The sequence below is a fragment of the Sphaerodactylus townsendi genome, linkage group LG02, assembly GCF_021028975.2.
Source record: "Sphaerodactylus townsendi isolate TG3544 linkage group LG02, MPM_Stown_v2.3, whole genome shotgun sequence".
NCBI lineage: Eukaryota > Metazoa > Chordata > Lepidosauria > Squamata > Sphaerodactylidae > Sphaerodactylus > Sphaerodactylus townsendi.
Window position 1 is genome coordinate 130,506,716 of NC_059426.1, and position 13,632 is coordinate 130,520,347.

At 45.2% G+C, this 13,632-nt stretch overlaps 1 protein-coding gene across 4 annotated transcripts in view; it reads right to left on the bottom strand.

Moving 5' to 3' along the window:
• CDIN1 (CDAN1 interacting nuclease 1) overlaps nucleotides 1-1,284 on the bottom strand; it is a 162,556-nt gene extending 161,272 nt beyond the window's left edge. The window contains exon 1 of one of the 4 annotated variants that reach the window (XM_048486647.1): nucleotides 946-1,284. In XM_048486647.1, coding sequence (XP_048342604.1) covers nucleotides 946-1,046 — 101 coding nt within the window. In that variant the 5' untranslated portion in view covers nucleotides 1,047-1,284. The remainder of the gene's footprint in view (nucleotides 1-945) is intronic. The other 3 variants (XM_048486648.1, XM_048486645.1, XM_048486646.1) reach the window with 3 other exon arrangements.
• Between the last annotated feature and the right edge of the window lie 12,348 nt (nucleotides 1,285-13,632).

Sequence of the window (13,632 nt, forward strand, 5' to 3'; positions counted from 1 at the left end):
AGTCAAGTCCTTTTTGTGCAAGAAATTGCAAGGGTGACAGGAAGAAAAAACCCACTGGCTGTTCAAGAGTGTGGCTACAGGGCAACAACCTTGGGATCAAGGAACGTGAATCAATCATCCACTTTTGATACAGTCTGAGCACAGAATTAGGGTCCCTCCCTGTGATCAGGAATACTGCATTTCCACTGTTCCTGATCACAGGGACAGAATTGATTTGAGTCCAGTTTGCATAAACATGGGGGCTGAATCCAAATTGCAGCCATTGTGTATAGGCAGGCCAGTATGCACAATCGAAGGCATGTGTTGGAACAGCAAGTTACTCTTTAAATCCATATGTTTTGTGCATAGTTGTGATTCCATGAATGTGGCAGAAAAGGCATGAGGCCATGTCTTGTGTGGCCAGACAGCAATATTGACAGGATTAATGTGCAAAGTAACTAATGAAAGACAATATGATGATCTACTTTGGGCACTACAAAAATAATTACCACATTGCAAGGGGGAGGTGGCATTCCCTCCACCTGCAAGGAGAGCATGGCACTCCTCCCCCCTGTAAGGAAGAGATGGCATTCTCACCTGCAAGGGAGGAGATGGTGAGGGGAGAGGTGGCATTACTACCACTCTCCGGGGAGCGGTGGTAGTAATGCCATCTCTCCCCTCATCATATCCTCACTTGCAGGTGAGAATGCCATGGGGGGGGGGGGGAAGAGATGCATTTCACTCACACACCACGAGAAGATTGCATTTCCTCCCCCTACGATGGAGGAGATGGCACTTCCTTTGCAGCCCTAATTGTCTATTCTAAAAACCCGCAGAGGAGGCTGAGCCTGCCAAAAGAGCCTGGGAATCTGTGATTTGTTAGCAGCTGCTTCCAATGACTGACTGCACAGCAGCCTATCGGAAAGGCAGAAGGCGGGCTTCAAACTCCGCCCGATCAGGACTTACCTGGGAAATCTGTCCTTCAGTTTCCTGAGGCTCTGCCTAGTGGGGGGTATCTGAGCCAGGAACTGGGCAATCTCTTCATACTGGGCTTTGCTCAGCTTCATGCCTCCCGCTCACTCTCGGGAGAAGGAAGAGGAGGAGCTGCTGCTGCTGCAGTTTGAAGAGCGCGCGCCGGGGAGAGGAATATGCAGGGAAGAACCAAACTAGCAAACCAAACCAATGAAAGCCTCTGCCCCAGCCGTTCAAGTCGTCACCACAACCAGGAAACAGAGACAACGCTCATGCGCAGCTCTGGCAGCTCCGCCCAGGTTCCTCTTGCATGGAGGAGCCGCGGCCGCATCAGGCGGGCAGCGGGCAGCAGAACCGGAGACCAAAGCGCACCCCCACCCTTTTTTTTGGTGGGTGAATGCCAATCTTTGGATCGTTTTGTGCTTTCAGTCAGACCCAAAAGCTACTTCTTTGCAGCGTCATTTCTGTCTCCTGTTTGTGCAAAAAATTGCAAGAACAGCAGGAAGGGAAAGGCCAGAGGCTGTTCAAGAGGCCTATGCAGAAAGAGAGGCAGAAAAAAAGTCCCCACCCCTACTGCTACCTGGATCGTTTCAGCTATTTGAGGGAGGGCTGGCGATTGAGCTGGAGGTGGGATGTGCTAAAATGAATGAAGAATGCCTTTGGGCACAGTGGAAGATGATTGAATGCCTTTTGGATATGTTGAGAGCAAGGAATGTCAATTGATTTTCTTGGGCTCTATTGAAATGGTATTGCAAACGGAAGTTGCAATGAAAATGTGGAATGGATTTCCAGAAACCTTCCCTGGGCCTGGAATGAGTCCCAGAAGGGAATGAAGAGCTCTGGGTACAGATAGGCCAGGGGTGTCAAATTCGATTGCACAGGGGGCCAAAACTCAAAGTACACTTTAGGTTGGGGGCCGAACAGGATAACCATTTATTGCCAGGCATGCAAACCCCCTCTGCCCCATGGAGAAGGCAGCCGCCTGCTCTGTTGGGCAGAGGGGATGGCTGCGGTGGTCTGCCTGGTGCTGCCACTCTTGTGTGCACAAGCTGGCGACACCATGCTTGCAAACCATCTCTGCCCCACAGAAAAGGCCGCTTCCTGCTCCATTGGGCAGAGAGGGGACTTGCCTGCTGCTGCTGCTCTTGTGCTGCGGGATCCGGGAACACCCTGCCATGCAAACCCCCTTTGCCCAACGGAGAAGGCAGCTGCCTGCTCCAGTGGGCAGAGGGGGTGGAGTGCCAGGCATGCAAACCTTCTCCCCCACAGAGAGGGCAGCTGTTCCACCTGCTCCATTGGGCACAGGGGACGGCAGCACCAGATATGCAAAACCCCTTTGCCACATGGGGAAGGCAGCTGCCTGTTGTGTTGAGCAGAGGGGATGGCAGCAGCGGCCTGCCTGGTGCTGCCGCTCTCGTGCCGCACAAGTTGGCGACACCATGCTTGCAAACCCTCTCTGCCCCACGGAAAAGGCCGCTTCCTGCTCCATTGGGCAGAGAGGGGACTTGCCTGCCTACTGCTGCTGCTATTGCGCCGCGCAAGCCGGTTACACTGGGCATGCAAACCCTCTCTGCCCCATGGAGAAGGCAGCTGAGCCGCCTGCTACATTGGGCAGAGAGGGGGCAGCAGCAGCAGTGTGCCTGCCGCTGCTGCTTTTGTGCCGCATGAGCCGGCAATACCGGACTTGCAAACCCTCTCTTCCCCATGGAGAAGGCAGCTGCTTGCTTCATTGGGCAGAGAGGGGGCGGCGGCGGCAGCCTTCAGTGCTGCCGGCTCTTGTGCTGCGTGAGCCGGTTGCACCGGGCATTTAAACCCTCTCTGCCCTACAGAGAAGGCAGCCGCCTGCTCTGTTGGGCAGAGAGGGGACGGCGGCGGCAGCCTGACTGGTGCTGCCAGCAGCACAAGGCATGCAAACCCCCTCTGCCCTACGGAGAGCAGCAGCTTCTGTTCATCCCACATGGTAGCCTACCCTGCAGGTATGCATAGAAGTCAGAGCAGTACTCCCCTGGCGTAAAGCTGAATCTGGACCTCCCATCCGCCCCTTCCACTCGGCCGCCTTACCCAAAGCATGACCCAGAGATGGGGCGGCTCTTGCAAAAAACTCATGCAAAGCACCAGGCAAAAAAACACACACCAACTTCTGCCCACAAGGAGATGCCACAGGACTTGGAGGCGGGGAGTTTGCAGTTTGGGTGGAGTGAAAGAGGAGGGCGGATTACAGGGCTGGGGGCGTGTGTTTGCAATGGGTCAGCTCCCTTGCAAGGAGAGGAGATTATTTTCCTTCTCCTTTTGGGTCTGCAACTTTGGGGAGGGGGGAGCATTACTTACAAAGGACTGCAAAGTTTGCATGCAACTACTCAGCCGGCTGGCCTTTTGCAAATGCGGGTTAAAAACAAAAAGATACAGAACAGCTGCAGAACGAAAGGGAAACTGGAGGCAGCTGATGCTCAAGTTGCAGCCCCAGAGGCTCAGTTGGAGCTGCTCTTCGAATGCCAAGGAACCCCTCTAATAAATACACTGAGTGTCCTCTGTGATTCTCTCTGCAGTCCTCAGAGCAGATTTGCTGCCGGAGAAGGCCCAAAGGACAGCAGCTGGGAGCCGGGGGAGAGGCAGCTGGCCCAAAATGGAGCCAGAGCAGCCCCGAGAGGGGAAGCCTGCCTGCCCACTCCCCCCCCCCCCCACGCCTGGCCTGCCTGCTTAGTGCTTACCAGTTGCCTCCTCCTTCGTCCCTCACTGCAGGCTGCAAGCTTCAGGTTCCTGCTGTTGGTTTGGGTGGGTACAAGAGGCTCCCTTGGCTGCAGCCTTTCCCCACTGCTCTTCCCCAGGTCCGACACTGCCCCTCCCCCATGGCTCCAGGCCTGCAGGCCAGACAATGGGGTGTTAAGTGTGTGTTAATGAGGGCCAGATAGAATTATACAGAGGGCCTGGGTTCTGACACACATACGTGACATGTAGGCCATAAGAGTTAATCAAAGCTTCGTTGGCCCTCAGGTTGTGTTATGGACTACAGTTCCCATCAGCCCCTGCCAGCATGATGCTTGCAGGGGATGATGGGAACTGTAGTCCCTAACATCTGGAGGGCCATGAGTCTGACACTTGTGACATAGGCTGTCTGGGAGTGGAACGATAATCTTTAGGGGAAGCATAAATGTTCTGGGACTGGAATCAGTCCCAGAACATTTATGCTTCCCCTAAAGATTATCGTGGATTCCACACAGTGGATTCCACACAGCATATTTATAACGAGTTGCAATCGTTATAAATGAACTCAGTTTCCTTATGCTGTGTGGAATGACTCATAGCAGAATTACAGTTGCTGGATTCAGCACAAATGTCTTGTGACTGATATGACTGGTCCCTGTAAACCAGACAAACTGCTCTCAGACTGGAATGAGCTCTTCCCCTCTGCCCCAGTGGAAGGATGCTCTGGGATTGGAATGGCAGCCCTTAGAGTGGAATTATGGTCCCTGGAAGTAGCATAACGGTTTGGGGACTGGAATGACAGATCCCAAAGTGGAATGCTATCCTCTGGGAGTGGAAATGACACCCCCCAGAGTAGAATAATAGACCTGGAAATAATATAAATGTTCTGGGACTGGGATGACAGCCCCCAGAGTGGTGTGACAGGCCCTGTGATTAAAATCAGAACTCTGTAACTACAATCATGGACCTGTTATACAAGTTTCAGAGCACTATTTTCAATTCCAGGAGTTGTCATTACAGTCCCAGGCACTGATTTCAGTCTCAAAGGCCTTTGTTCCACTCTAGGAACTTTCACTCCAGTCACAGATTACTGATTCCAGTCCCAAGGACTGCCTTTCCACTCTGGCAGCTGTAATTTCACTCCTGGAGCAGTTTAACTGAGCCCAGGGGCTGCCATTCAAGTCCCAGGGACTTGGCAGTGCTGTGCATACTCTTGTCTGGCCCTCCTACAGGGTTGGGTGTTGGAAGTGACTCTCTAGCTGGAATTTCACCCAATAAGAATTTTAAAACGTCAGTTTCCCCTGTGAGTGGTTTGTACCTTGTGCTGTGTGTTTTTGTCACAAAGGCAAAGCTTGTGGCTGCAGTCCTGTATCAGCTCCTGCTACAGGAGTTAGCCCTGTTGACTGTAGACAGATTTCATTAAAAGTCCACATATATAAGATCAAGTTGTTAAAAGGTTGCCCACCTCCTCAGCTCATATAACCCAGACTAGTAATCAGTTGTTGTTTTGCTCAAATCTCTGACTTTCACTAGTCAGAACTGGGCTAGGTGTGCTCTAGTCAATTGCATGTTTGTCTGAGGCAATTAAGTTCCATTGAGTTATGTATCTAATTTTTGGACATAAGTAAGTTTCACTTAAACTGGGTTAAAAACCTTAAAGGATTTAAACCTGTCAAATATAAGTTTTAATCCATAGTTTTTAACATGCTGCAACATCAAGTAAAATGTTAAAAACTAAAATGTAGAAACAGGTTCTAGGAAAGGCAACATTATTTATATAGGAATACAACAACTGAGAATATTGTGCCTGATCACCATCAGTCAGGTCTTTAATGTCTGATTTGATTCCTATTTGCTGTGTTCCATTTTTGTAAGGGCCTGTGGGGAAAATGTGGAATTTTATCCTTAGCATAAGGAGGGCAATGTGAAACAGCTCTTTGCTGGCTGTTAGAAAACAATTGGGGAAAGGGGGTTGCCTAAAATCATGAAAGATCCCCCGCCCTAAATAATTCTCAGTCTTCCCACTCCCAGATTTGCAGATGGATCCCATTTTTTAAAAATGAAAGGCTTATATTGACTTTAACTGCCTTTATTTTAACTGGAGTATTATTTGAACTGCCCTGACTTGGATGGCCCAGGCTTCTCTGATTTCATCAGATCTTAAAAGCTAAGTAAAACTGATTCTGGTCATTGCTTGAACAAGAGACTACCAAGTAATACCAGGATCATTATGCAGAGGAAGGCAACAGTGAACCACCTCTGTCTCTTGCCTTAAAAAGCTTACTGTGTCACCATAAGTTGTCTGTGACTTGACAGCACTTTGCACATGTACATGATACAGACTAATGAAATCATGCACATTCATAAGCACTTTTCTGTGTTCATAGAAAAACCAGATGATTCGGATGGAATATCCTCTCTTGGAGGCAGTGTTCACCATAATTAATAATACAGGTATCCTACCCAACAGCTGGCGATTTGTCATTATAGTACCCATCTATAAAAAGGGTGACCCTGTCGATCCTTTCAATTACCGGTCAGTTAGTCTTTTATCGGTAATTGGAAAACTTTATTCAAAATTCTTATTAATTAGGTTGCAAACCTGGCTGGATCATGCTAAAATTATAGGACCTGAGCAAGCTGGATTCTGTAAGGATAAATCAACCTTGGATCACTGCTTAGTACTTTCACATTTGGCAAATAAATATACTACTCCTAAAGCTTCCAAGTCATTTGCTTCCTTTATTGACTTAAAAGGAGTCTTTGATTCTGTAACAAGAAATCTCATTGGGACAAGATGAGACTATTGAATGTATACCCCAGACTTCTATTCCTGATTAGACAGATGTACAAATTAGATGCTCTAATCATACTTGTCAAATTAGATGCTCTAATGAAGGTCATCTAACCAGTAGAATTAGTACCACACGCAGGGTTAAGCAGGGCTGCATATTGGCCCCTACTTTATTTAATTTATTTTTGAACGATGTACCTCATGTTCTAGCATTGGTGAATGGTCATATTCCCATGCTACATTCTAGTCATGTTCCCTTATTCTTGTATGCAGATGATGCTGTGTTATTGTCTTTGTCCAGGATAGGCCTTAAACACTTAATACAGTTTTGCCTACTATTGTGAAGTGAATAGATTGGATATTAGCTACGTTAAATTCAAAATTCTCATCTTTGCCAAGAAGTGGAAGCCCATGTCTTGGCGGATTAAGGGCCACAAAATCGAACAGGTCAAATAATTTCAATATCTTCGTATCTGCTTTAGATATAATTTGTCATGGCTCTCACGGCGACAAGCAGTAATTACTTCTGTACATACTAACGATACGGCAGTATATCGTTTTTTCTATAGCAAGGGTAACCAATACATTCCTGCTGCCCTGAAGGTTTTTGAGGTTAGGATTGGTTCCTTGTTATTGTATGGCTCCCTCATCTGGATTTCAGCAATAAATAAATCACTTAATATATTACATTCCAAGTTTCTTAAGAAACTAATGGGGCTCCCTAGATGTGTGCCTTACACTGTGCTGTGCATAGAGATGGGCCAAGCTACTCTTGAAACTTTGGCATGGATAAGGGCTATAAAATGTTGGCTGCATATACACTTTCAAGCAGGTTCGAATAGCTATATTTCTTCTCTGTTATCAGATCACTTTATTTCAGAGTGGTATACTCTGATTCTCAGCAAGATTAAAGCAATTGGCTTGCCTTTGGAATCACTTCTCATGCTTACGGATGTGGAAGCCTGCAGGTTAGTCAAGAACAGACTCTTGGATCTTGACTTTCATAACTCTGAGGTTATGAAGGTAGCATACCCTAAGCATGTCTTGACGTTAACCCGCAAGAGGAGAATATGGCTTCTGGCACGATGTAATGTGTTACCATCAGCCCTTTTGGATGGGAGATACAAAAATGTGGAACATTCTAAAAGACTTTGTTCTTGTGATTTGGTTACTGTCGAAACACTTGACTGTTCTCTGTATGCCCCGAATATGATAAGATACAAATGAAATATATGAACTCTATTTTTTTCCCGTATTCCCAATGGCAAGACTGTTATAAAATTCCATATTTCCTGAATACTTCTGATGCGCTTTTTTGTGAGAATGTTGCAAATTTCATTCTTGAGATCAGTAATTTCTAATCATGTTTTTCTTACTTATATTTTTATTATACACATTTGTTTTGTAATTTTTTTGCTTTTGTATGCCAATAAAGGCCGTTGTTGTTGTTGTTGTTGCAGATGATTTGGATGAAATATCCTCTGTATTCTGTGTGGATAGATTTTGTTTTTGTATTGAAGAACAGTCATGTGAGTTCCACCTGCACTGTGGTACAATTAACTCCAGAGACACTTTTAGCACTACAGTGTAAAGTAGGACTTCTTATACCTTTAAACTCAAAATGAAATAGACAACTATAAATTAAACTATTAGGATGATATTTTACAGTAGGTTTTAAAATAGCCTTTTGCTTATTCATCATTGAACAGGAGAGCCTGGAAGTCTTTATAATTTGGAAGAATTCATTCTTATTTATTTTGTTGCTGTTGATGTCCCACAGCTGACTTGCTTTGGTATATTGGGTTGGGCTGAAAAGCTAGTAAAAATTAATGTGAGCTAGTAACTTTTGAAGACATATTTACAAGGCTGCATAACAAGATGCTACCAATATGTCTTAAAGATGATAAAGTGTCTGAAGCCTGAATTTTGTCTATTTTGTGCAATCATTGGTGATATTATTTTGCTTTAAAGAGCAGTTCAGATTCCTGTGCCTTTTTCATTGGAATATTCTTTGGCACATCAGAATTCTATAGCTAATACTGGGTATAGTCTGATCCCACCCATGTTTATTTACAAGGCAGCATACTATTTGCACAGGTTTATAGTTCTAATGTGTTTTTGTTAAACTGGGGCATGGAAATAGAAAGTGGGAGAAGACCTGACTGCAATCCTAGTTACATTCACTTGCTTTTGAGTAAACCTCTTTGGCAAAAATATTATATTTATTTACATCCTTTCTGATGCTCATATGTTGTTATAAATCCCATACAGCTTCCTCCACTGCTGTTTCTTAAGACTTGCCCTCTGAAAAAATTGGATGTCCTGTTGCAATGGCTGTCCACATATTGTCTTTGTCTATCTACAGCTAGACTAAACCTAGCAAATGCAAATGTAATTTCAGGGCACAGAAAAGTATATGCTCCACTGATGCATTTCTGAGATTGTACTGTTCCATGTGGGGACCTGTGTGAAAGTTGTAGGGGTGTACCAACCCCGGGGACTAGGATCAAATGACCCTGGGCACAACAGCAAGGGGCCACAAAATCGCTCCCATCCCCTTCCTCTCCTGTGCCGACCCGGCACGGAAGAGCTGAGTTGGCATGGGGGAGGTGCCTACAGACAGAGCTGGCCTGCTGCCACAGTTCCCATCTAAGCCACCTCCTTCCCTCCTCAGGTTCTCAGAGGCGCAGATGGTTCAGACGGCCAGTTCCTGGGCCGCCCACCCTGGCAACCTGCCCCCCCTCCCTGCAGGCCAGCTGCTGCCTGGGGAGGGCAGGAGGCAGCCTGCAGAGGGGCAGCTCAGATGTACGCCACAGCAGCAGGCCAGTCCAAGACCCAGCCTGCTGCTGCACTGCCCTTCCAAGCTGCCCCCACCCCCAAGCCCCGCCCCCAAGTGTGGGGGGCATCTAGAGCAGGTGTTGTCTCTGGGTGCTATTCCCCCCCCCCCCATATGCCTCTGGAAAGTTATAGTATGAAAACCATTTGTGGTTTGGAAGGCTGGTATCAGGTTATGAGTTTGTAAGTTCTGTCATCCCTTTTCTTCCACTTTTCTTGCAAACTGAATATTTTTCCCTGACCTTGAGTGACTACCCACAACAGCCATGACAGGTGAATTTTGTAAAAAGCCCATTGTGGGGGAGATGCAATGAGCCCTAGCAAAGGGTGGGAGAGTAGGCATCTTCTCCTGCAGTGGGCTTTACTGGGGGCATAGTGGCCCCCTTGTCCCAGTGCAAGACTTGCAACCTACCTGGTCCTGGGTCTGTGGCTGGAGGAGTGGGAGTGTTTGGAAATGGTTGGCTTGGGTAGGTCGGAAGATGAGGATTGGGGAGGGTGAAAATGAGTGGATTGGATTGTGAGAAGGATGGGAAGGTATAGCATGGGGTGGGAGTTGAAAGATGAGTATTTGAGTGGGGAGAGAGTGCCAAGGTGAGTCTTAGTATGGGGGGGAGGATGAAATGAGGAGGCTTGGGAAGGCTTGGGGGAGGGTGGGAAGGGGAAATTTGGAATGGAGGAGTGTTAGAAGGTGTGGCTTGGAATGTGGGGAGGGTTGTAAGGTGTGGCTTGGGGTGGAGAAATGTTTGAAGGTGTGTATTGGGGTGGGGAAGGTTGGAAAGGGAGGGAGGAGATGGGGAAGGTTGGAAAGGTAAGGCTTGGGTGGAGTGGGAGAGAGGGAGGCAGGAAGAGTTTGTTGTTGCAATGTAGCCTTTTATTATGGTTAAGATTGGATTGGACTGACTTCTTTTCTCCCTTCAGCCCAATCTAATCCCTCTAGTTTGGCTGGGTCTTGGAATTCCTGCACAGATGAACACCTTCCCAAATCAAGCTGGCAGTTTTGATCTTTCATCTCAATTTCGGAGGGTCTGTGTGGACCCAATGAAAACTCTGTGGGTTTGATTACACTCATCCTGCCAAGACCAACTGACCAGTAATTCCCCTCTTGTGATAAGGTAGTTTTATGATGCTTGAACTGGAAACAATTAAAAATCCATCTTGCCACTGACTTCTCCAAATGGCTGTGTAAGGTTCCTTAGCACATCCTGCTTCTCAACCCAACCATCATTTAAACCTGTGTTCTGGGAATGAATCCTTTACAAGCTTGTCTCAGCTTATAAAGATGATAGTGTGTTATACCTTGCATATTTCCACCTACTTTCACATATTTTCTTGTTGGAGAAACAAAAATGTGGAGTTAGCAACATTCTCATAAAAGTAAAATGCAGAGACTTGATTACAAAAGGATTTTGTGGAAGTTTACTGCTGAACGTTTTTCTCAACGAACTAAAAGCCAGCTTTCAGTCATTTTATTAGTCTTAAAACCTTGAAGAATGGAGTTGTGATACTGAAAAGAATGGGCTTCACATATACGGTCACTCTTTTTGTCTCTTGTATCTCTAAATACTATAGCTGTTTATCCTCTTCCCTAGAGACAAAATACATAAAATGGCAAGAGAGCTTTTTTAAACCAGAAAAAAATCAGATTATATATAAAAAGATTTTATTTTCTTTTGATACGAAAAGTAATATCTTTATTCCTTAATATTACTAGATGGTAGGGGGAAGCCCTTTTCCTTATGCTTTCCATTTAAAACCCCACAGGGGTATAATTTTCTTGGGCTACAGAAAGGATCATTTTCCTCTTTCTCGCCAAGGATTAGATTACCACTTTTTTCCCCCTGAAATTGAGGTTTCTTGATAATTACCTGCTTCTTCCTTGCTACTTCTCCTTTAGAAATAAATAATAATTCTCTTTTTAAAGGAAAAACAGGATTTATTCTTCTAGTCTTTGTCGCAAGATAATTTTCCATTGAAAGTTGTTGTTGTTTAAAAAAGAGGTAGTGCTGCACATTTAAACTTGTAGGAATCTCTTCCACCAGCTACTTGGGCTTGAAAATAGCTATGCTGTTCCCCCTAAATATATCATGCATAGTTGCATATCTGTATTAGGAGACCACAAATATCAGATTGCAAAACAAAAGTTGAATATTTTTAACATCATAAGAGAATTAGTTTCTGTAGTCATAGGCTAAGGGTTTGTTCAAATTCTTTGAAAACTAAGGGCCATTTCCAAAGGCTTCACTGAAATATGGTTATCGCTGTGCTTTTTGGGGAAGTGCTCTGGTCTTTTAGTTCTGGTAAGTGATAACCACACAATTTATGTTTTATCTATGTTTCTAGAATATTGCCAGATATATTATATATTGTCTCTCTCTGCTTTGGAACATGATTTCTCTTGAAGGGGATTCTCTAATGCACATGCCTTAGTACTCTCTCTGAAGTTAAGCACATTTGAACCTGCAGAAGAACATTCAGATGAATCCTGTGGAAACTTAAATATACCTTCCTAAGTCCTTGGATCAACTATTTGGATTGTGAATTCCTCAGTTTCTTCATGCTATATTGATTTGCTCTGATGAACACATACTTGTAGAATCATAGTGTTGGAAGAGACCACAAGGGCCATCAAGTCCAACCCCCTGCCATGCAAGAATACACAATCAAAGCACTCCGGACATTCATCCTCAATTGAAAAAACTCTGCCACACTCCAAGGCAGTACATTCCACTGTTGAACAGCCCTTACTGTCAGGAAGTTCTTCCTAATGTTTATTTGGGATCTCTTTTCCTGTACCTTGAATCCATTCTTCCTTGTCCTAATCTCTGGAACAACAGAAAACAAGCTTGCTCCCTCCTCAGCATGACATTCCTTCAAATATTTAATCATGGCTATCATGTCACCCTTTAACCTCCGCCTCCAGATTAGACATAACCAGCTCCCTAAGTCTCCACTCATGGACATGGATTTCAGACATTTTACCATTTTGGTTGCCCTCCTCTGGACCTGTTTCAGCTGATCAAGATCCTTTTGGAATTGCACCCAGAACTGGACACTGTATTCCAGATGAGGTCCGAGGAATAAAGAATAGAATGGTACTATTACATCCCTCAATCTAAACACTATACTCCTACTGATGCAGCCCGAAATTGCATTGGCTACCGCATCACACTGCTGACTCTTGTTCAATTTATGGTTTACTAAGACTCCCAGATCCCTTTCTTACATACTGTTGTCAAGCCAGGTATCACACATCCTATATCCATGTATTTCATTTTTTTCTGCCTAAGCGTGATAGCTTATATTTATCTCTGTTGAAATTCATTTTGTTAGTTTTGTTCCAGCTCTCTGATCTGTCCAGGTCAATGTGAATTCTGACCCTGTCCTCTGCGGTATTAGCTACCCCTCCTAATTTGGTGTCAGCTACAAATTTGATTTGTGTACCCACTATTCTATCATTCAAGTCATTGATAAAAATATTGAATAGCACTGGGCCCAAGACAAAACCCTGTGGCACTCCACTAGTCACTTCTCTCCAGGATGAAGATGAGCCATTGGTGAGCACCCTTTGAGTACAGTCAGTCAACCAATTACAAATCCATCTAATGATAGCATTGTCTAGCCCACATTTTACTAGCTTGTACACTACATCAACAGCTTTCCCTTCATCTGCCAAGTTTGTGACTCTATCAAAAAAGAGATAAGATTAATGTTGCATGACTTGTTTTTGAGAAACCCATGTTGACTTTTAGTGATTATGGCATTTCATTCTAAGTCATAAGAACATAAGAAAGAGCCAGCTGGATCAGACCAGAGTCCAACTAGTTCAGCACTCTGCTACTCGCAGTGGCCCTCCAGATGCCTTTGGGAGCTCATGCAGGATGTGAAAGCAATAGCCTTCTGCTGCTGCTGCTCCTGAGCACCTGGTCTGCTGAGGGATTTGCAATCTCAGATCTAGGAGGATCAAGACTGGTAGCCATAGATCGACTTCTCCTCCATAAATCTGTCCAAGCCCCTTTTAAAGCTATTCAGGTTAGTGGCCACCACGACCTTCTGTGGCAGCATATTCCAAAAACCATGCTTGCGTAAAGAAATGTTTCCTTTTATTAATCCTAATTCTTCCCACCAGCATTTTCAATGTATGATCCCTGGTTCCAGTACTGTGAGAAAGAAAGAAATTTTTTTCTGTGTCGACATTTTCTACCCCATGCATAATTTTATAGACTTCAATCATATCCCCTCCTCAGACATCTTCTCTCCAAACTAAAGAGTCCCAAACTCTGCAGCCTCTCCTCATGGGAAGGTGCTTCAGTCCCTCAATCATCCTCGTTGCCTTTCTCTGCACTTTTTCT